Source organism: Indicator indicator, chromosome 9 (assembly GCF_027791375.1).
Source record: "Indicator indicator isolate 239-I01 chromosome 9, UM_Iind_1.1, whole genome shotgun sequence".
NCBI classification, from domain to species: Eukaryota; Metazoa; Chordata; class Aves; order Piciformes; family Indicatoridae; genus Indicator; species Indicator indicator.
The window spans coordinates 26,266,970-26,287,814 of record NC_072018.1 but is presented as its reverse complement, the minus strand read 5'-3'; the positions used below and the strand labels follow the sequence as shown (position 1 = coordinate 26,287,814).

The 20,845-nt window shown below is 36.4% G+C and overlaps 1 protein-coding gene across 1 annotated transcript; it reads left to right on the top strand.

The window, feature by feature from the left end:
• Window positions 1-152: 152 nt before the first annotated feature.
• Window positions 153-19,700, top strand: DDX1 (DEAD-box helicase 1). Its single transcript, XM_054383882.1, has 26 exons — window positions 153-178; window positions 1,570-1,621; window positions 2,588-2,651; window positions 3,317-3,346; window positions 3,609-3,705; window positions 4,443-4,490; window positions 4,595-4,678; window positions 5,534-5,617; window positions 6,101-6,177; window positions 7,401-7,473; window positions 7,584-7,660; window positions 8,434-8,548; window positions 9,175-9,313; window positions 10,327-10,387; window positions 11,459-11,557; window positions 12,221-12,310; window positions 12,899-13,087; window positions 14,152-14,203; window positions 14,660-14,806; window positions 15,473-15,564; window positions 16,669-16,741; window positions 17,644-17,716; window positions 17,827-17,869; window positions 18,074-18,169; window positions 18,923-19,043; window positions 19,328-19,700. Exons 1-26 carry the CDS (start codon window positions 163-165, stop codon window positions 19,456-19,458), a joined length of 2,223 nt encoding a protein of 740 aa, XP_054239857.1. The 5' UTR covers window positions 153-162; the 3' UTR covers window positions 19,459-19,700.
• Window positions 19,701-20,845: the final 1,145 nt, after the last annotated feature.

Here is a 20,845-nt window from a genome sequence, read left to right as displayed (position 1 = left end):
GACCGGAACGCGCGGCGCGGTGCCTTTAGCTTTCCACCGGCATCAAAAAGGGACGGACGGGTTCAGCGTCTTCTGCTTCCCAGCCGGTGTCAAATTCCTGCGGGCGGGCTCGGTGCTTGCGCACTGTGGATCGTGGTGTGAGGAGGCGTTGGTGGTGTCAAGATGGCGGCGTTTTCTGGTACGTGGTGTTGGGGTGGGTGGGGGTGTCGGCTCTGTTGCCGGCAGCAAACTACGGGGGGAGTCTAACGCCTCTGGACTTGCTGGCGCCTTGCGGGTGTGTCGATTCCTGGTCTCGCTGCGGCAAGCGGGGCTCATTAGCGGCGTGCGCGGCTCTTTGGGCCTATCCTCGGTGCGGGCTCCACGCAGTCTGTCACTACCACGTAGCGGGTTTAAGGTCGAGAAGCCTATAGGGTTGTAGCTCTTTCCGCCTTCTCGATCTGCTGCAGGCCTTCAGAAGTAGTTATCAAAGTGGATTTCCTGATTTTGTTGCATATGTGGTATGCCTGTGTCCGATAAATGGCGTTACTTAGAAGTCAGACTCATTTCTCGAGCTGACTGGTTTCTATGAAAGGAGATTCGTCCTAAATTCTTTGTGTATGGCAGTGCTGTAGCTCTGGTCTGTGATACTGTTTGTAATCTCAGAACTAATAGAGGAAGCATGGCAGTTTGTACCCCTATGCACATGTGCACGCATATGTGACAAGCATTAGGGTACTATAAAGTTTTAGTGTGTATAAGGTTTTTAATTCGTTTCTTGAGACTGAATTGTTTGCACTAAATCATGAGGGAAAATGCTGAAGCTTCTTCCATACATCCAGAGACGCATTTAGATGCCAGACAGAAGGATTCATTTGGTTGTAATTGAGGAAAATACCATAGTGCAACCAATAGCGATTATTATTGCTATGCAAAAAGCTTTTTGTTTATGTGGATTCTATAGTTTTGAAGAAGACCAAACTAACACTTGAAAACATTAAAGCATTGTGAACTCTTGTTGCAAATAAAATCTGCTTCTTACAGCATTTATATTATAGGAAAAGCAACAGTAATTTCTGGCTGTCAACCCAACTCTTTGTGCATACATATGTGTGATATATGTGAAACTCATCATGTGACAGAGTAAAGGCTAGCGTGTAAAAGCTCCTTTTAGAAAGGTGAAAACTGTTTGCATCTCAACTGTTAAAGAGAGTTAGGATGTTTGTGACTAACAAAGTCTTCCTTCTTGCTTGTATGGGCAGTTTACTAAACGTGGGAAGATAAGAACTTTATCCTTGAAATGGTATTGGGTACCAAGTGTTTTTGCTTTGCTGCTGTGCCAGCACCTGCTCCGATGCCTAGTGTATGCATGACTTAACTCTGCTCTAAGTGGGGACATCTGTCGAACTCATATATGTGGAAGGGAAAATGTTTCTTATTTATCACTTATTCCATAGAGAAAGACTGTGTGCGCCATTCCCAAAAAGAATGGATTTTTATTTTTGTCTGTAGTTGGAAGCGTTGACACTTGGAAATCTTTTGTACTGTGTTGAGGTAAATAACAGTGTTTGTTCCTTTTGTCTTGTCTTACAGAAATGGGTGTTATGCCTGAGATAGCTCAAGCAGTGGAGGAAATGGACTGGCTGTAAGTAGGAATTAGTGTGAGACTGGCAAAATCTAATTTGCCTTTCAGTGATACATGGCATGCTTCGTAAAATACCTCTGCTTTCACACTAAAACAAAGCAGATGCACGTTTCCTTTAATTGTCAATGCATATCATGCGTTTTTAGTGTGAGTGACTGAAAACACAAATTACGACTATAGTATTAATATTTAAACTTGGACATGCAAAGCATGACTGACTATACTTTGTTACCATTGTGTTTGATAGAAGCTTCTACATCTGTGCTTCTGGTTTGTTTGTGTATTGTGGGATTACTGAACAAATAATATCACATAATTGATGGTACTTTAGTAAATGTTTTCTAGACTGGCCTGAATGTACATTCTTCAGAGTCGATGTACATTCCTCTTATGTGTCAATCTATTACGAAAGTTACTTTTCCTGGGTGTAGTTACTCATTTGGCTGAAATATGTGACTTAAGAGTTTGGTTTGAGTTGTCATTCATAATGTTATCAGTATGAACAGTCTTACTGTATGTGGTTCTATTTTTATATGCATGGTATTAGCTGTGATTGTTCTGAAAATGCTGGTTACATTTGGTTACCTTTACTTTCTTTTTCAATTTTGGGTAGGAATCTGCTAAATGAGTGTTCTGTAAGTGGCTTTAAAAATGAAACCTGCTTGATGAGAGAACATATAATTAATCTGTATGTTTTACAGCTTAGCATAGCAATGTGAGGTGCAGCCAGCTTGTCAGGGTACAGCTGAATCTGCTACACGCTTCCTCTCAAAGTACATCTCCCTTTCCAAAGTCTCTGTGTAAATGGAATATCTTTCACTTCTTAGCTGCAAGCCAAGAAGAACAGCATTTACTTGCTATTTCCCGTCTTGCAGATGACTGGTTTCTGTGAGTTCCTGTATATGCAAAAATTGGTTTTTTTTCTACTGATAACATAGATTTCTGTTAATGTGTTCTTTCCTGTAGTCTTCCTACAGATATCCAAGCAGAATCCATCCCACTGATCCTGGGAGGTGGTGATGTACTTATGGTATGTAAGCAGGATTGCCTTGTTCCTAGAAAGCATATGTTTTTTAATTGTTGCCTGCACAGTCAATTCCTTTCTTTCCAGAAGCTTTCTGTAGTTAGGTCTCCTATTCATCCTCAATAGAAAATACATTCTTTAGCTAAAAACCTCTTTGAGTTTCTGGTGTGTTTCCAGCTGTTCTTATAGATGGAATTCTTTTTAGGCTTTATTTTCTGACTACTTGACAGGCACTGCCATATGAATGAGAGCTCTCTGACTTCATTTACTGTCCTTTTTTGTCGTAAATACGTGACATGCCACGGAACATGACTGATACTGACTACTCAAATGCTTCTGCATTGATAACCTTGAAGGTACCAGATTACTGGGCCTTGCTGATCATGTCTTTTGCAGATCTTTTGTGTTCTTGATTCATAAACCAAAGTAGTACTTCCTTTAATCTTCTGTAATGCCTCCAGAAAACAGACATGTATAGATATTTTTTCTGGTGGGACTATGGGTCTATTGTAAATATTCTATGGTTTTCAATCTAATTTGCATGAAGCAATGACATTCTAAGTATTATGCAGAAGTAAAAGTAAACTTTGTAGGTTAGAATAAAACTGTAAAATTGTCTTTATAGGTTAAGTTGCAATTCTGGTTAAACTCTTAAATTTTTCTTCTGATAGGCTGCTGAAACAGGGAGTGGAAAAACTGGTGTAAGTAACGTAAATTTAAATTACTAGAAAGTAGAAATCTTTAAGTGATGAGAGGTGGTTTGTGTGTGTTGATATGTATGTGTGTATACTTAGTAACAATTACATGATTCCAGGTTTGTTTTTAACTAGTATTAGTATTTACAAATATGTGTAGACATGTTTTGAAGTGTTCCTGACCATGGCTATTGCATCTGAAAACTAGGCTGACTACATCTAGACACATCTGTATAAATTGCGAAATGAAAATAACTTCCCATTCTAGGCTTTTAGCATTCCAGTTATCCAGATTGTTTATGAAACACTGAAAGATCAGATGGAAGGAAAGAAAGGGAAAGCAACTATTAAAACTGGTGGGGCAGGTAAGTTTGTTTTGTTTCATTTTTTGTTTTTCTAATACGTCATACTACAAGTTTGTACATTGTTAATTCATGTCAATTCCGTTACCTCCCAAAGTAAAGTTAACCTAATTTGCCATTAAATACTGTTTTTTCCTTAATTTAGGATAGCATAAATAAAATATTATCATCCTAGGTTTTATAGAACACTGTTGGAGTCATGGATTATTATTTATTGGGTTATTGCCTGCATTATTTTAATAACACTCATTATCATCAGCTTAAGGCTTGCTGATCCATACCATACTCTTCAGTGCTCATCTTAGCTCTTCAGTAGTGACTTTTTAAACAATACACTGAAGAATATCTTTATGTAAACTTGGAACAGAAATAGCAAACATATTTCAAGTGTGTTGCTTTCACTGTAGTTTTGGGTATTTTCAAGGTGAATTTGACTGTGATGTAGAAGTGTAGCTTATTTTGTAAATGTCTTTCTTGTTTTCAGTTGTATTTTTAAGTAGTCTCTGCTCTCCTAAATGGAATAATCTAAACTTCCATCAAAGAGCTTTGCATTATGAATCTGTGTCCCTCCTTCAAGTTGTAGACCTTCATTTTGCCCTTGTGTGAATACCATTGAAACTATTATAACTGTCTCCCCAGAAAATTAAACCAAACATCGTAGAGGCAATGTGAAGTTCTAACCTGAGTTTTCTAGGCTTGTTTGCTTTAATGATTTTTCTGTTCCTGTATTTTAAACTTAGTACTCAATAAATGGCAAATGAACCCATATGACAGAGGATCAGCTTTTGGTGAGTTATGCAAATGTTTGCTTGGTGAAAAAAGTATGCATGAAAATTTCCTATAAAAGCAATTAGGCAATGTCTTTAACTGAAGCTGTCTTTGTAATTTTCAGCAATTGGATCAGACGGTTTGTGTTGTCAGAGCAGGGAGGTAAAAGAATGGCATGGATGCAGAGCAACTAGAGGTGTGACTAAAGGTAGGCATAGAATTATGTGGGTTTTGAGACCACTAAAATGCCTTTTTTCACTTAATGTATCTGTTTGCATTTAAAACTTATTTCCATCCAAGCAAATGTGCCGTTACTCAGTTTACTGCTAGCTGAAGACTTTGGAATGATAGATACCTCTGTTTTGCTCTCCTTGTGTGGTAAATTTGCCTTTTCCCTAACTGGCGATTGAGTTGGAGTAGACAGAATCATAACCAGTAGTCACTATATTTTATTAAGCTGTTTTTAATAAGAATTAGCTACTCACACTACTTCCAGTTTTTGCCTTACATGGAAAAATTTCATGGCTACATGTTTGGAGCAACAGTTGAGAGGCCAGCCTCGTTCTTTTGCTCAGTAACAGCCATACTCCAATGGTTCTAGATGGGTGTTCAGAAAGTCCCTCAGTTTCATTTCATTAGATGTGCAGATAATACTGTAGGCTGTCTGCATAACAGTCAGTTAGATGTGGTTCAAGTTACACAACCAATTAATGCTACTGCATGCTGGTAGTCTTGAACTGACTTGGCAGACCCCTAGTGTTCTGAATTGATCGATTCTTCTGCATCCAGTAGAAATACTGGTCTCTCTAGCTTACCACTTCTTTGGAGCCTTTCACACACTATCCCTCAGCATGTATTTTTTTTTTCTCATAATCTATTTCTTCGTTACATACATAGGTATCTACAGAACCATTTCACACTAACCCCACAGAGGGTTTTATGACACCTTCAGCAGGGATGGAAATGTTAGATTTGCGTGGTCTTGGAAGTAGCCAAACTGAATGACTTTGATGAAAGTGAAATTAAGATGTTAAATTTTAGATACTGTCTTTCTCTTTGAAAGGAAAATACTACTATGAAGTTTCCTGTCATGACCAAGGCTTGTGCAGAGTTGGTTGGTCAACTATGCAGGCTTCATTAGATTTGGGTGAGTGTCCTTCCAAAGAAGAATCCTATAGACAGTTTTCATATTCACATGGAATGGTTGAGTTCTGTTCAGTCTTGCAGAGAATGGGTGCCTTTGGAGGGGTAGCAATAGCAATATAGGGGAGTTTAAAACTGTGTCCAAATGTTGTTCTTGTAAAAGGAAATCAGCTTAGGTGGTGGCAGTGCTTGTTAATCTTGTATTTTTTTTATATATTAGTTTTTTAATGAAGCTAATGGGAGACTAGTAAAATGAGCTAACACACACAAAAATTCCAGTGTAGCATATATCAAAGCTGGAAGTCTTAGCTCTGTAAGGTTTTGTTATGGTTGAGGGTTTTTTTTGTTTGGTTTTGGGTTTGTTGTTGTTTTGTTTTGTTTTTTTTTACACAGTAGTGTTCGAGGTTTCAGTTGCCTATGCAAAGAGTGGGGAAAAAGTAAGCTGTCAAACAAAAATATTAAAACATGTACACTGTTTTGTCTTCAGGCACTGATAAATTTGGCTTTGGCTTCGGTGGCACTGGTAAGAAATCTCACAACAAGCAGTTTGACAGCTATGGTGAGGTAAGTTTGTAATGATAACTGGCAGCAATATGATTAAAAGTTTTGCATGTTGATTCTGTCTTTTGTAGTAGTGCTTACTTTTAAGGTAAGATCACTGGGCAGAAGTACTGTGAAACATTAAAACATTTTTTGGATCAAAACATGTTAACAAGTTTTAACAAAAGCAATTATCAGTTTGAGGCTTGTGATTGTGGCTCAACTGCAAATAATATTGACTCTAATTTAGAAGATAAGCCTTTTCTGTGTATTACAGGTTAGAGATTCACTGATCTCTTGGATTTGTTTCTTGACTATTTAAGTCTTAGAACAACACTAGCCGATCTGTTTATGTTGGCGAATGCCTCAGTGAGGGCACTGTATCCTGTCTGCTAGTAGTTAATTTTCTCTAATGTCAAAACACGTACTTAAATGCTAATAAGATTTTGACAGTCGCTGTTGAGTTTGCCTTTAGAACTGTTCACCTTAATGTACACCCCTAAAAATGTCTACTGGGAATATCTCTGGTGGGTTTTGTGAGCATAATTTATTAAAAGATGAAGAAACTTATGCCTTTTTGTAGTATTAATTAGTTGTTAGTGCCATAAACTTGCGAATTTTGTGGCTGTTGTAATGTAGCTTTCTTATAGTAGTGACTTCTGAGCTGTAAAATTAGAAACACTTTATAATATACAGTTTTTTATTGAATACCTTTACAGTGAACAGACTTGAAGTTATTTAAATGAAGTACTTGAGTGTACGTAACATGCATATATTCTGCAAGAATGAAGCCTGTTTGAGTAGTGAAAATATGTTTCTGTCACCATGTTTGGTGCTCTGAGCTTAGATTTAGATTGGCTAATAAAAGCAAGATAAATGCACTTTTCCATAATGCAGAATACTTCCAGGTAAATGACTTAAGTTTATCATTGGCAATGTGTTTGGTTTTAAAATAAATTTAAAGCAGCAATAAATGTTTAAATATCTAAGATAAATTGGGCAGTTTACTGAGGACATGAAATCAAATAAAAGTATGTACGTCATATACAGCAGTATCATTGAAATGAATGATCTTGCTTCTCTGAAAAACTAGAATTTAGTAGGGACAAATGGGAAAACTAAAAGCTGATAGGTTATAAGGATACAATTATGAGCATATAAAACACAGATTATAAGAATAAGATTATAAGTTTTCTTAATACAATGAACACTGAAGTCCCTTTGCTTTTCAAACTTTTTTGTTATAGGAATTCACTATGCATGATACAATTGGGTGTTACCTGGACATAGATAAAGGACAAGTAAAGTTTTCCAAAAATGGTAAGTTTTAGTCCCTTTCTTACTGGGAGTTTGAGATGCTTGCCTTGTGGGTGGGGCAGGGATAGGAATGCACATACTCTGGAGTGTGACTGAATTTACCCTGCTTTCAGGGAAGGACCTTGGCCTTGCGTTTGAAATCCCACCACACATAAAGAACCAAGCGCTTTTTGCAGCTTGTGTGCTGAAGGTAACTTAGGAATGTCACAGATGTGTAAGATGATGAAATTCAGTCTTGGTCTGGTAACTGACTGCTTACATACAGTATTTGTAGAGCTGCCTACAATTACTGTAGTTATACACTATTTTTTCCTTTGGTCTTCTAGTATTTCACTACTGAAGTGGTCACCACGCAGCGTTAACTTTGACAAGTATTGTTCCAGTTAAATATCAAATGTTTAAGTACTTAAATTTGTATAGAAAGATAGATTAGCATGGACAAGTAATTCTTGCTACCAGCAATATCTTGCCTGTGTTAAATTTTGATTCATCGGATAAAAGTAAATAACTTGAAAGTGTCCAAATTCCTGTTCCATTTATTTTCAACTCAACCAGTATAGTAATGCAGTCTGGAGTTAGTCTCTCTGGGATAATCTCTTGCCAACTAAAGGTGTTATTAAAACATTTTGGCAGACATGTACAAATTAAAAAATGTGGGGTTTGGTTTTTGGGGGTTTTTTTATTGTCTTTTGTCATTGCAACAAAAGTTAAAAAAAATGTTTCCGTATATCTGTAGATCTGGGAATTATTTTGATGTAGAAGAAAATTTTTAAGAGCTAGAAAGTCACACAAAACACCTGGCAGGTGTTAGACAATTTGGGGAATGGAAAATGAGAAGATAAACCATCTTCCCCTCCTCTTCCTCTGGCTGTTTCTCATGAGGAAATTAGAGAATTTTGGTTTTCATTTTGTGTTTTACTGATACCTTCAATCTGTCTGTATGACCTAACTGTTGAAATCTAGAATGCTGAATTGAAATTCAATTTCGGTGAAGAAGATTTCAAGTTTCCACCAAAAGATGGCTATATTGGTCTTTGCAAGGCTCCTGATGGTAGTGTTGTAAAATCACAACACTCAGGTATGTCAGATTTTTAAGCTTCCCTTGGTTCCTTGTTTGTATATTAACTTCTCTTTTTTTACCAAACATCTTTTGATCACTTTAATTGCTTCATTGCTGTTGTTTTCAATCTTCTTGGTAGCAATATTAGTGCTTTTTTGAAACTATTCCAAATTTTCTTCATTTAAGCCACTAATAGTCTAACATTTTGAATTCAGAAATGCATCAGATAAAAGGAAGTTAAGCTAAGTTACTCAGCAGTGTTACCTTAAAGTGTGTGTGTTAAGCTCTGCAGTAACATCAGTTGTGCTGCATAGTCAGTATCATAGAATTCATTAGGCTAGAAGGGACCCTTGAAGGTCATCTTGTCCAACAACCCTGCAGTAAGCAAGGACATAAACTAGATCAGGTTTCTCAGATCCCTGTCAAGTTTGACTGTTTCCTAGCATATACCCAATATCATGGCAAAATTCACTTGTATTCCCTGAATTTGTAGCTATTCATAATTGAGTGAGCAATAACATCACCCTTTAATGGAGCACTTGGCTTCGTGAGGTTTTAGATTAGAAAATCAAGCTTGTTTCCTGTAAAAAAAATCCAGGAAAAGAATTTAATTTCTTGATGACTTTTCTTTTTATATTACTTAGGAAGTGCACAAGTAGTTCAAACACAGAACCTTCCAAATGCTCCAAAAGCATTGATTGTGGAACCATCAAGAGAGCTAGCAGAACAAACTTTGAACAATGTGAAGCAGTTCAAAAAATACGTCGATAATCCCAAATTAAGGTAACAGTGCATCTGTTATAATTCTGTTTATGGTATTGTCATTGGATGTGACATGGGGAATGGGGAGGTGTTTCACTTCAGCTTAGTGGACCCTCATCTGCAGTGCTACTGAAAATAGCCAAGTAATACCTGCTACTAAGTAACATGACTTTTCAGCTACAGTCGGATCAGTTAGGGGTTTTTTATGTATTTTCTCTATGGGCTACATTTCTGGTATGACAGGTCTAATAAGTTTTTTTTTGGTTCAGATTATCAAACATGTATGATACCTAGTGGTTTTAATCAAGGAAAGCACATCTGCTTACTGCCTTTCCTTTCTGAGCATCTTTCTATGCCTCTCATCTACTCCTGCCCTCACATTGTTTTCCATCTCCAACAAGTAGTTACATGCATGGTCTGCTCTGTTTATATTAGTGTGCTCAGGGGACAAATGTTCTGGTGATTAGCATGGGGATGCAATTCTGAAAAGTGAATAATCTACAAGCTACTTTGGTCAAGAGTTACTTTCCCTTTCCACTGTGCTTATAAAAATTAAATATTTCCATATTCTAAACTGCAATCAATTCACAAGAGTGCTTTTGTCAGAATTGCAAAGACAGCAACGGAGAGAGACAAGCTATGATATAAGTTCATTTAGTTTATTGTTATTTGTATATCTAGCTTTCAAGGACACAGAAAACTATTAAACTGAGTTACATTTGAGAGTTTTAAGGAACAGATTAATCTTTTAAATTAAATTGGTTAAACACATTAACACTTCAATACAACAGTGTTAATCACATAGAAATACAATTGGGTAACAAAGCTTTCCCATCTGAAATTAAAATGTAATATATTACATATGAAGAGCCAAGTTTTAAAATTAATGTCTTTCTGTTATTTTATTCTTAAAATTACCGTTCAGAGCTCTTGTCAGCTACTAAAAATAAAAATCCTTTTTTGACCATATGTTTAGTATATCTTCTGAATATAATAAATTAGTAAACATAAAAGTATGTTGATGTTAATTTTAGGGAACTGCTGATTATTGGTGGGGTTGCTGCAAGAGACCAACTCTCTGTACTGGAACAAGGAGTAAGTTGTATTTTTGTTTGTGATTTAATAGTTTGGATTCCTATTAGTTAACAATGTTGCTAGAGAATAATAATGTTTCTACTTTTTAACTTCTCTAAACCTGATCATGAAAGGCTGTACAGTTTCTGCCAAGTTCATGTTGCACTGGGCCAGCATTTGTTCCTTTACTTCCAAGACAGTTGACAGTACAAACACTTACAGTCCTTTGTCAGATTCTGTTGAAGCCTGAGTACTTCTGAAAATTGCAAAACAGAGATGTAATTACTGCCGTTTCTCCTTGGTTTACAAGGTTGATACAGTTTTCCTGTTAAGTTCTGCTTCACATTTATATGAATACAGCTGGCCTTCAGCTTTCAAGGTCAACCTACACCACAAATCAGTCCTACATAGAAGGAAGTGATACATCTTCAGCAGCATGGGATGTACGATCAATTCAGTCATGCTGTAGGGACAGCACAGTAGTATTTTTAAGGCTCACTTTTGAAAGTAAGACCACATCACTACTGATAAGTTTTCCAGTCATTTTAGGTGGCAAAATACAAATTTTCTCCTAAACAGGTTTGAACTTGCTAGACTTCCATGTGCGTGCCACTGATGAACCTTACCATCTGGCAAAACCTTGTTATTTCTATAGTTGATAGACTTGATATGTGTACTTCCACAGTGAGAGAAGCTGAACTTATTTTTATCCCCATATGAAAACAGATCTGTGTGACTTTATTTAACAAAGTTAAAGAGCTTGTGGGGCAGGAGAGGGAGCAGGGCAGAACATGTCCCAAAATAAGGGAAAGCTTCTTGCCAAAGACAGATTCTGTTAATGAAATGACTGTAGAACCAAAATGCAGGTTGCTCAGAGAGGTTGTGAAAATCCCTCTCTTTGAAGGTACTAAAGATTTTATTGGACAAGTGTTTAAAGCAACTCCAGGCCAAATTACTCTAGAATTCTGTGGAGTGATAATTAATAGAATATAGGGCATTATATGGAAAATTGTCTCAATCTTCAAACAAGACTAAGCTGTTAATGTCTCTAATTAGTTATGGGACCAATTCATGCTCTTGCTTATTTCATAGGTAGATATTGTTGTTGGAACTCCTGGAAGACTGGATGATTTGGTTTCAACAGGAAAGCTGAATTTATCTCAAGTTAGATTCCTGGTTCTGGATGAAGCTGTACGTACAAAACTTAAGCTCTATTCTGAAGTTCAGTATGACATTTCCTGAAAGAGTCAGCATTTGGTTCATCAGTAGAACAATATAGCTACCTATAGGCTATTCCAAGTTAATCTTGTTTGTAACCAAAGTAAAGTATTTTTCCCTTTCTAGTCTCTATAATAAAGCTGTTTGGTTGGTTGGGGTTTTTTTAATCATAGAGAAGTGTATTCTAGGCTTTATTCATAAGGTAGTGAAGTCTGTCCCTGTCTTTGTACAGGGAACTTGAAAGGACAAAAATGGGATTAGCTTTTTTTGATTACCCAGCAGGTCTTGAGGCCAATGAGTGTTGTAACCAATATACTGGGAAATTAGTGCCTCCCTCTCTGATCTGTTACAGTACAACTGAATAAACAAAGGTGAAATGCATCAGGGTATTAGCTAGCAGAAGCTGCTGAGACAGATGTTCAATTTCTTGTGAAGCACAGCAACTGTATTTGTAAATACTCCAAATTTTTACTTTTTTTTTTATATCTCGTTATTAGTAATATCCCAGCCTGGCATTGATTTGAACAGCTAATTAAAAGAGAGAACTTCTGAGACTACAAATCATTGCTTATTTAACTCAAATGTATAGACTACAAAATGGCAGAGAACTGCAGGTTTGTTTTTATTTCCATATAGGATGGCCTTCTCCTCCAAGGTTATTCAGATTTCATAAACAGGATCCACAGTCAAATTCCTCAGATAACTTCAGATGGAAAGAGACTTCAGGTATAAAATTTGTTTGTTGTTCAGGGATTTTTTTTTTTTGGTGGTGATTTTGACCTGCTTTTCATTTGTTTGGGGGTTTTTGAATGGTGTGCACTGTTTTCAATTGACTATTACATGGCCTGGAGCCTGCTTCTTGTAAGTAGGATTTATCACTTGTCCGAAGTTAACACTTGTTCATTTGGTTTGGCAGTTTCCTGAGAGTTTGTGTTTTTAGGCTTTTAGATCTTGGGGCACAGTGTTTAATAATATTTCATTTTACATATAAACATACCTGAAAAATTAGTGACTGCATGCGTTATGATTTCCAGTGCTCCAACAATCTTGATTCATCAGCTCTCAGTAATTCTACTTAAATTCCTCTTAAATGATTGGGGGTTTGTGAGAGAATAATTAAGTAACTTTGTGTCTTGACTCTTGTCAGCTGTCTGGTTCCTGTGATGAAGAAAGCCAGTCAAGGACTTACTTTATTCTATTGTGCTACATTGTGCTATTCAACTGCATAACATTTTTTCAGTTATATTCCTGACATTTTTTGCTTGGAGAATCTGATGTTCAGTGGTATCCATATGTTTTTCTTTTCCTTCTCAGGTGATTGTGTGCTCTGCAACACTACATTCTTTCGATGTGAAGAAACTGTCTGAAAAGATCATGCATTTTCCCACCTGGGTTGATTTGAAAGGAGAAGATTCTGTCCCTGAAACTGTACATCATGTAGTTGTGCCTGTAAATCCAAAGGCTGACAAGCTCTGGGAAAGGCTTGGCAAGAATCATATCAGAGTAAGTGGTCTATAGGTGAAAGTTATTTGCCTGTATTTACTTATTTAACTTTCAGAATTGGGGCCTAATGTTGTAGGATTTTTTCCAGTTTAATATATCTGAAGTGGTTTCTTCCATAGTGGGTCAGCATCATGATATTGGAGATATTGCAACACTGTTTCTGACCATCTCAGTTTTGCGAACTTGATTGAGGAAGATATTGATAGAGTAACATTCTGATTTGTACTAGAGAACGATGGCACTGCATTACATTTTCAGCCATTTCATTGCTTATGGGCTGTGGCCTAACTGTAGTTGGTACCTCTCTTTTCTGATCAGGTAGAGGTAAACCTTCCAACAGAGATCATTCTGTAAAGTAGTTATGTCTCATGTAGGTTAGAGACAAGCAGTTTTTAGAGGAATGGATTTAATCTCTGTCTATATATGAGGCTTTAGGTGAAATTCTACTTCAGTCTGTAAGCTATTCTTGTGAGAAGGTAGTGTTTGTTGAAGTCTAGTTTTGAGTTCTGAATAACCTGGGACTGTATTTTGTTCTCAGTAGGTCTTATACAGTTACACTTGATAGGTTTTTCTTAACCCTTCAGTATCCCTGGAACCTCCTTTTGTTAGGTCTTTTGGAGCCTTTTCTCTTAAGTTTTAGCATGAATGTATTTCTCTTAGGTTTTATCTTTATGCTTCAGCCTAGCATAGGGAAAAGGATAAGGAATAAATGTTTTTATGATGTATCCATATTTATAGTATATTGTTTTCAGGTTTGGTAGTTTGGGTTGGTTTTTTTTTTTTGGTTGGTTTTTATTCACTTCTTTGTTCCACAGTGGTTTCTTTCTAGTGTCTACATAAATAATTTTATTGTCCTTTTTTTATGAACAGTTTTGGTGTGCTTACACTTCCAAGATTTTTCTTTAGCTAAAAGTATATTAGCTTGTTTTGGTGGGAGAACAGAATTCTAATGTTAAACTTTATTTAATTTCTTTTTAAGTTAGTGGAGTTAAGTATTTCTTCTGTAAAGTATGGACTAATGACTTGGATGGCTTGTTTTTTTGGTTGGTTTTTTCTTTGCCTAGACGGATGAAGTCCATGCAAAGGACAATACACGACCTGGCGCTAACACTCCAGGTAATCAGCAGCACTAGTTAAGTAATAATTTGTGAAATAAGCCTGTGTAAATGTTGTAAAGTAAAGTTAAATCATAGTAAACATCAGTTTTGAGTCAAATTCCTCCAAATTTATATTTCTGCATTTTTTCAGCTGTGAAAATAAATGTTTCTGTAACTGGGGAGGGGCGAGGGGTGCAAAAAAGACTTGAATATATTTAGTAGGTATGTAAATAGCAAGTGTGTGTTGGTGTATGTCAGTAACCAGAAACTCCTGAAGAGTTTTATTCGTTCTGTATTGCTACCTTGGAGCAGGGGAGTATGAGTGCAATAAGAAAAAAATTAAGGTCTATCTCAAGTGTGATTTTAATAAAATTTTAACTGTTTACTGAAAGAGAGAACTTTGAATCTATGCTGTTCAAAGCCTCTTCGAATTTTTAAATAACCTGAGCAAAATAACTTCTTTACATTTACTTAGAAATGTGGTCTGAAGCAACTAAAATTCTAAAAGGAGAATACACTGTTCGTGCAATCAAGGAACACAAGATGGACCAAGCCATTATTTTCTGCAGGACAAAACTAGATTGTGATAACATGGAGCAGTACTTCATCCAACAGGGAGGAGGTAGTATTTTTCACAAAAAAACTTATTCTGCTCGCTTTCTTATTTATTTCAAAGCTAAAATTGCATGGTAAAGATCACCAATACTCAGATACCGCACAAGTTAAACAGTGCTTAATTTTTTTTTTTATGCTGACTGGGAGTAAAGGTCAGGATTAGTATCAGGAACGTCCTTGACAGAAAGAGACAATGAACTGCTCTGTAGCTATTCCATATCTGAAACGACTGGAAATAATTAATCAAATTTGAAGCAATTTGAAGTGGTGCCTCTGCTGAAAGGTATATAACAAAAAGTGATAGTTGGTAGGGGCAGGTGATACGGTATTAACGCAGGCATACAAAAGTGCAAAAGTAAGGAGGTATGGAAGGAGAAATGTGAGAGAAAACGCAAGGGGATGTTTGAGGAGAAAGGCAGAGACATGTTCAGAGGAACAAGGGAAATTTAGATTAGGAAGGAGTGAGGAGACAGACCTCCTCTGGTGAGGAGGGAGGAATGGGATTTGTTTAATTGTTGGCTTTAGCTTTCCCCAATGCCTGTATCAGTCATTAGAAGTTCATATTAAGTGGTAATAATTTAAATCTCCCTGAGTCCAGAGTTTTGCCCACGAGTTCTACATGGTGTTGTCATAGCTTATATATGATGTTATTAATGCATAGTAACTCTTTCAGGTCCTGATAGAAAGGGACATCAGTTCTCATGTGTCTGTCTACATGGTGACAGAAAACCTCAAGAAAGAAAGCAAAACCTGGAAAGATTTAAGGTGATGCAGCAGATTATTGAAAGCTTTTCCCTCACTTTCTGGTATCTGAAATAATATATTAAATTGTGCTACTAATTCTTTATTTAAATTAAATTGCATGCAAATGCTCTTTGATCCACTTTCTAAAATTCTGAGGTATGATTTCCATGGTTGAGAAACTATACTGTCTGCCAATCAGAGTGTTGTATTGTGGTGGGCTGAAATTCCCATAACACCACCAGACTAGCTCAGTTCAGAAGCAAATGAAGTTGTATTTATAAAGCAAAACCTACAGTCTACAAGGGAATGCAATGAATATGTACAAATGTACAGTATTTACAAATATGTACAATTAACAGAAACAGCACAAAACCCTCCTGGCCAAAGCCAGGAAAGCTGCCCCCCCCGCCTCCCCCTTCCATGCCTTCCCCAGACCCCCCTGGCAGAGGAAGAAAGACAGGAAGCAGAGAGGTAGTTAAAACTTAGCTCTTCAAGGTCAGCATGCAGGTGTATGTTATCTCCGAAAAGCAAAGTGCAGAAGAGAAACACAGACTGCCCAGCAGAGAAAACACCAGACAGACTAACAGACAAAGAGACTTTGTTTTTAGTACTGACTCTTAAACATTTCTCTCTCTCCAATGGAAGTATTTAGAATAATCATTATTTTGCTCTCTTACACCCAATTCTGATTTATTTACATTTTTTTTACTTTTCTGCTGGAACTCTGTGAAAAGACATTAAAAGCATAGCGTTAAAACCATCACACAGAGCTTGTGAGTTTTCATTGAGAGGGTAGGTGAGCTTACTCTGTAATACATTAAGTTGGGTTTTTTAAGTCCTTGGTTCTTGAATACTTATTTAAATACTAGACAGTTTGGTTTTGATTAAGCCATTCTTTGACTTATGCTTCCCTTTTGCTGTTGGAGAAAGAAATAAAAATGTAAATTGAGTAAGTTATTCATGCCCAAAAAGCACTGTTGCGCTGCAGAAGAGCTTTGTTTGAACTGTTCCTAAATGTACAGAGACACTTCAAGGTGAAGGAAAAGCAAAGGGCTACTGTTTCTTTGACTGGGATTTTATTTAGTTTATCTAGGACAACACTTTTTTACAACTATGTTTTCACAGAGAGGAGATGTCCGTTTCCTGATCTGCACAGATGTTGCTGCTAGAGGAATTGACATTCATGGTGTTCCGTATGGTAAGACATAACTTTTAAATTAAGCTATTGAATTACTTGCAACCAGCATATTTGTGGTCCTGTCAGCTAGTTAAAACACATTTATGATTTATGGCTTCATTTTTAGAAGAAGTCATACATGTTAAAGGCTTGAACAAGGCAGCTTTTAATTTGGTTGTTCACCATACCTTCTTAAATGCCTTGATTTTTTTTTTTTTTTTTTTTCACTCTCATCAAAGACTAATCATGGATAAAGGAGTTATATAGTGGAAGCCTTAAGTGTAGATATTGCAGCGAGTATCTCTTAGTTAAGGCTGAGAGAGCTGTGTCTGTTTAACCTGGAGAAGCATTCCATTGTAGACTCTAGTTTTTGCTTTGTAAATACAGCTTCATTTGCTTCCGAACTGAGCTAGTCTGATGGGTGATCTCATTAATGCTTACAAAGAGCGTTATCTAAAGAGCCAGTGTTAGGAGGATGGAGCCAGACTTTTCTCAGTGTTGTCCAGTGATAAGACAAGGGGCAGTGGACACAAACTGGAACACAGGAGGTTCCATGTAAATATAAGGAAAAAAATCTTTATTTTGAGGGTGGCAGAGCATTGAGACAAACTGCCTAGAGAGGTTGTGGAGTCTCTCTGGAGGCATTCAAAACCCGCCTGGACATGTTCTTGGGTGACTGAGATGCTCCTGCCCTAGTAGGAGGGTTTGGACTAGGTGATTGTCAGAAGTCCCTTCAAACCCCTATCATTTTATAATTCTATGTATGACTTCTATAACTGCTGTAAGAGAAGGTTATGTGTATAGGCTAAGGAGAGGGACTGCAGCAGTCAAAATCATTTTAGGTATCTGGTCTGTGATCTCCTTAGCTCATAGATTTTACAAAGAAAATCTTGTATTCTATTTGGACTTTGTGTATCTTTCAGTTATTAACGTCACACTCCCTGATGAAAAACAGAACTATGTTCATCGAATTGGGAGAGTAGGCAGAGCTGAGAGGTATGTATGTGTTCAGAGTAGTCATCATGTACTCTTATTTTGTTGTTATTTGAAAAGCTGGCAGTAGTAACTGAAACATTTTCTCTGTCTCTTCTCCCTTAATATTTCAGGATGGGTTTGGCAATCTCCCTTGTGGCGAAAGAGAAAGAAAAGGTAATTTATACTCCAAAGCAAAATTGAACAGATGTTATTTACTGAAATTCTATCCACAGCTGATATCTGCCCTGTGTTTGAAAACTGCTCGTTTGTTATTGCTTAATTGATAAGGAATTTAGATAGCATGAAAAAGAATTCAGATATCTATAATTAATCAAAACCATTTCACAAAGTCTAAAAGTCATTTTCCTTTATTTCTAGGTTTGGTATCATGTATGCAGTAGTCGGGGAAAAGGGTGTTACAATACTAGACTGAAGGAAGAAGGAGGTTGTACCATATGGTACAATGAGATGCAGGTAAATGTTTTGTTTAACCAGAATGTTCTACTTTCTCTGAAAGACTGGAATATGGTCCTTATTTTAGCTGTGTAGTTAAAGGAAAAAACTAGTTTTGAGATATTTGACCTTTGGCTCTTTTCAAAGAAGAAACTAGAAAACTTTACAAGTTACACTTTCAATAAGTTATTTCTTCAATTATAAAACCTCGTTTAAATATTCCCAGCCAATTTTGTTGGAGTTGTATTTTCAGCTTCTCTGCAGTCTTCCTAATAAAATGTTGCTAAGAGTTGCAGGATTTTAGTTACACCTTTTGGTTTAGATGGCTTACTGCAAAACTGCAAGAAACTTCAAAACTGTTGTTCCGCTGACCTGGCAATAGTGTGTCAAGTAAATATGCGGTCATTGAGGGTTGTGTGCCAAGTGTGGGTGCTTGTTAATTTCACAATGCTTCCCTTTCTCCATTAAAAAAGGTTGAATGGTTTTACCATCATCTGTGGTAAAATAATCTTGGACTGTGAGCTCTTTATTAAAGTAGCCTCACTCACATAAGTAGGGCAGTATGTAAAATAAAGGTTTCTAGGTAGGACAAAAAAGCACTGGTAATGGAAATGAAGTTGTTATATTCGTTTATGCAAAAAAATGTATTAGTCTGTGGTGTCTGTGACCAAACTGTTTTCTGTGTACAGTTCCTGTTGAAACTACTTGAATACGATTGCTCAGTCTTGGATCACAAGAGTACTTTAATATTTACTTATTCTATTTTATTTTAAGTTGCTGGGGGAGATTGAAGAACACTTAAACTGCACTATTGCTCAAGTTGAACCAGACATAAAAGTACCAGTAGATGATTTTGATGGGAAAGTAACATATGGGCAGAAAAGAACTCTGGGTGGTAAGCAATTAACTACTTCTGAGTTACCTTGCTATGCAATGTTCAGTTTCTTGGTTGTCTGCTATGTATCTACAACATGATAGATCTAAAAAGCATTCTAGTTCTTTGCTGGCATCTGCACATACAAATGACCAAAGTGTGTGTGTATCTGTGTTTTGGTTTGGTTTATTCGTGCTTTTTTTAAACAAGTTAACAAAGTTACTTGAATGACTGTGGCTGAGCATTATTAGTTCTGCTAAAAAATAGATTTGAACACATCATTTAGATTGGGTCTCTTTTGACAGGTGGACTGTATAAAGGCCATGTGGATATTTTGGCACCTACAGTACAAGAGTTGGCTGCCCTTGAAAAGGAGGCTCAGACATCTTTCTTGCATCTTGGCTATCTTCCTAACCAGCTGTTCAGAACATTCTGATTGTGCCACACTTGAGACAAGGCTTGAGTTAATAAATGCCCTACCGTGCAAATACAAAAAGTTCATGCTGTCTGAGTAGCTGTAGTTAGAAAAGGATTAAAATATGCTTCTTTTATGATGAACAGCATGTTCAGCATTAACTCTGTGTTAGCTGTTGTCTTGATAAAATAAAACCCATCAAAGATGAAACTGTTTCACTCTACTTTTCCCTTACCTTGAGGATTACTTTACAAAATCATTCTTTGCATAGCTTTTTTTGTTGAAAATACAAGTATAGTTAAGCAAACTTGGAGAAAGTTTTTTTTTTCTTTGCAGAATGTTAAAATAACTCAAATAGTTATGTACTGTGTGTTGTGGTTTGTTTTTTTGTTTTTTTTTTTTAGCGCTGAGCTTTTTAAAGATGTGTCCATATTCAGACAGCTGCTTAAGATATTAAAGAAGGGGAAAAAATCCTGAAAATAAATAAAAAAAAAAATATATATTTGAAGGTTGGTTATCCTAAAACCCTAAATATAGACTGTTAACTGTGTTTTGATTCTGGTGTTTTTGTTTGTTTGGGGTTTTTTTCAGTGATTTTGCCTGCAAAACATCACCTCATAATCCAAAACAAAATATTTGGGCTCTCTGCTGAAAACAATGAAAATCAGATTAAGGTTGAGCAAAGAAACAATTTTTGTGTGTGTGTGTGTGTAGTGTTACCTGGAGAGGGCAAATTCAAATTCCTAGCTATTATAACAAAATAGATAGGTTTCTCGTTAAATTAAACAAATTTAAGTATTAAATTTACTGTGACCATGTGGTGTTATCTAATCCCAAACTGGTTATCGTGTAATCTTTCCTTTAATAACTTTCATATACTTGAAAACAAGAGGGTGAAAAGGAGGATATACAAGGTACTTTTTTAGGACATAGGAAGGAAAGTTCTGCCATTCATTGTATTGGTCTTATCAAACAAGTAATGAAATCTCTTGACTATGTACAAATCCAATTTAGTTTATTACATTGCCTAAAATAATTTTTAGATACAGGAGAAAACAAATCATGCATGCTTTCAAATCAAAGCTGAGTAAAACCAGCTTCATCTATCTTAAAGTGAACATTTAGGTTTAATCTGGGATCACTTTTAAATCAGGGGAAATGATGGGTGTGGAATTAAAATCTTGCCAGCATTGATTTTTTTTTTGTGAAGAGTGTAATGTTTATTCTAAATCTGCTATTCAGTATTCAGACTTCAGACAAACTATAACTATTTCACAAGGCTTTATTCGGTCCTAAAAATTAAAGTTGCTGTAATCGTGCCAATACTTGTTCAAAATTGGTATTTCCTTGGTCTTACTAAAGCAGCCCAATATACACTTGTTTTGTTTTATGTGCCTTCAAACACAGT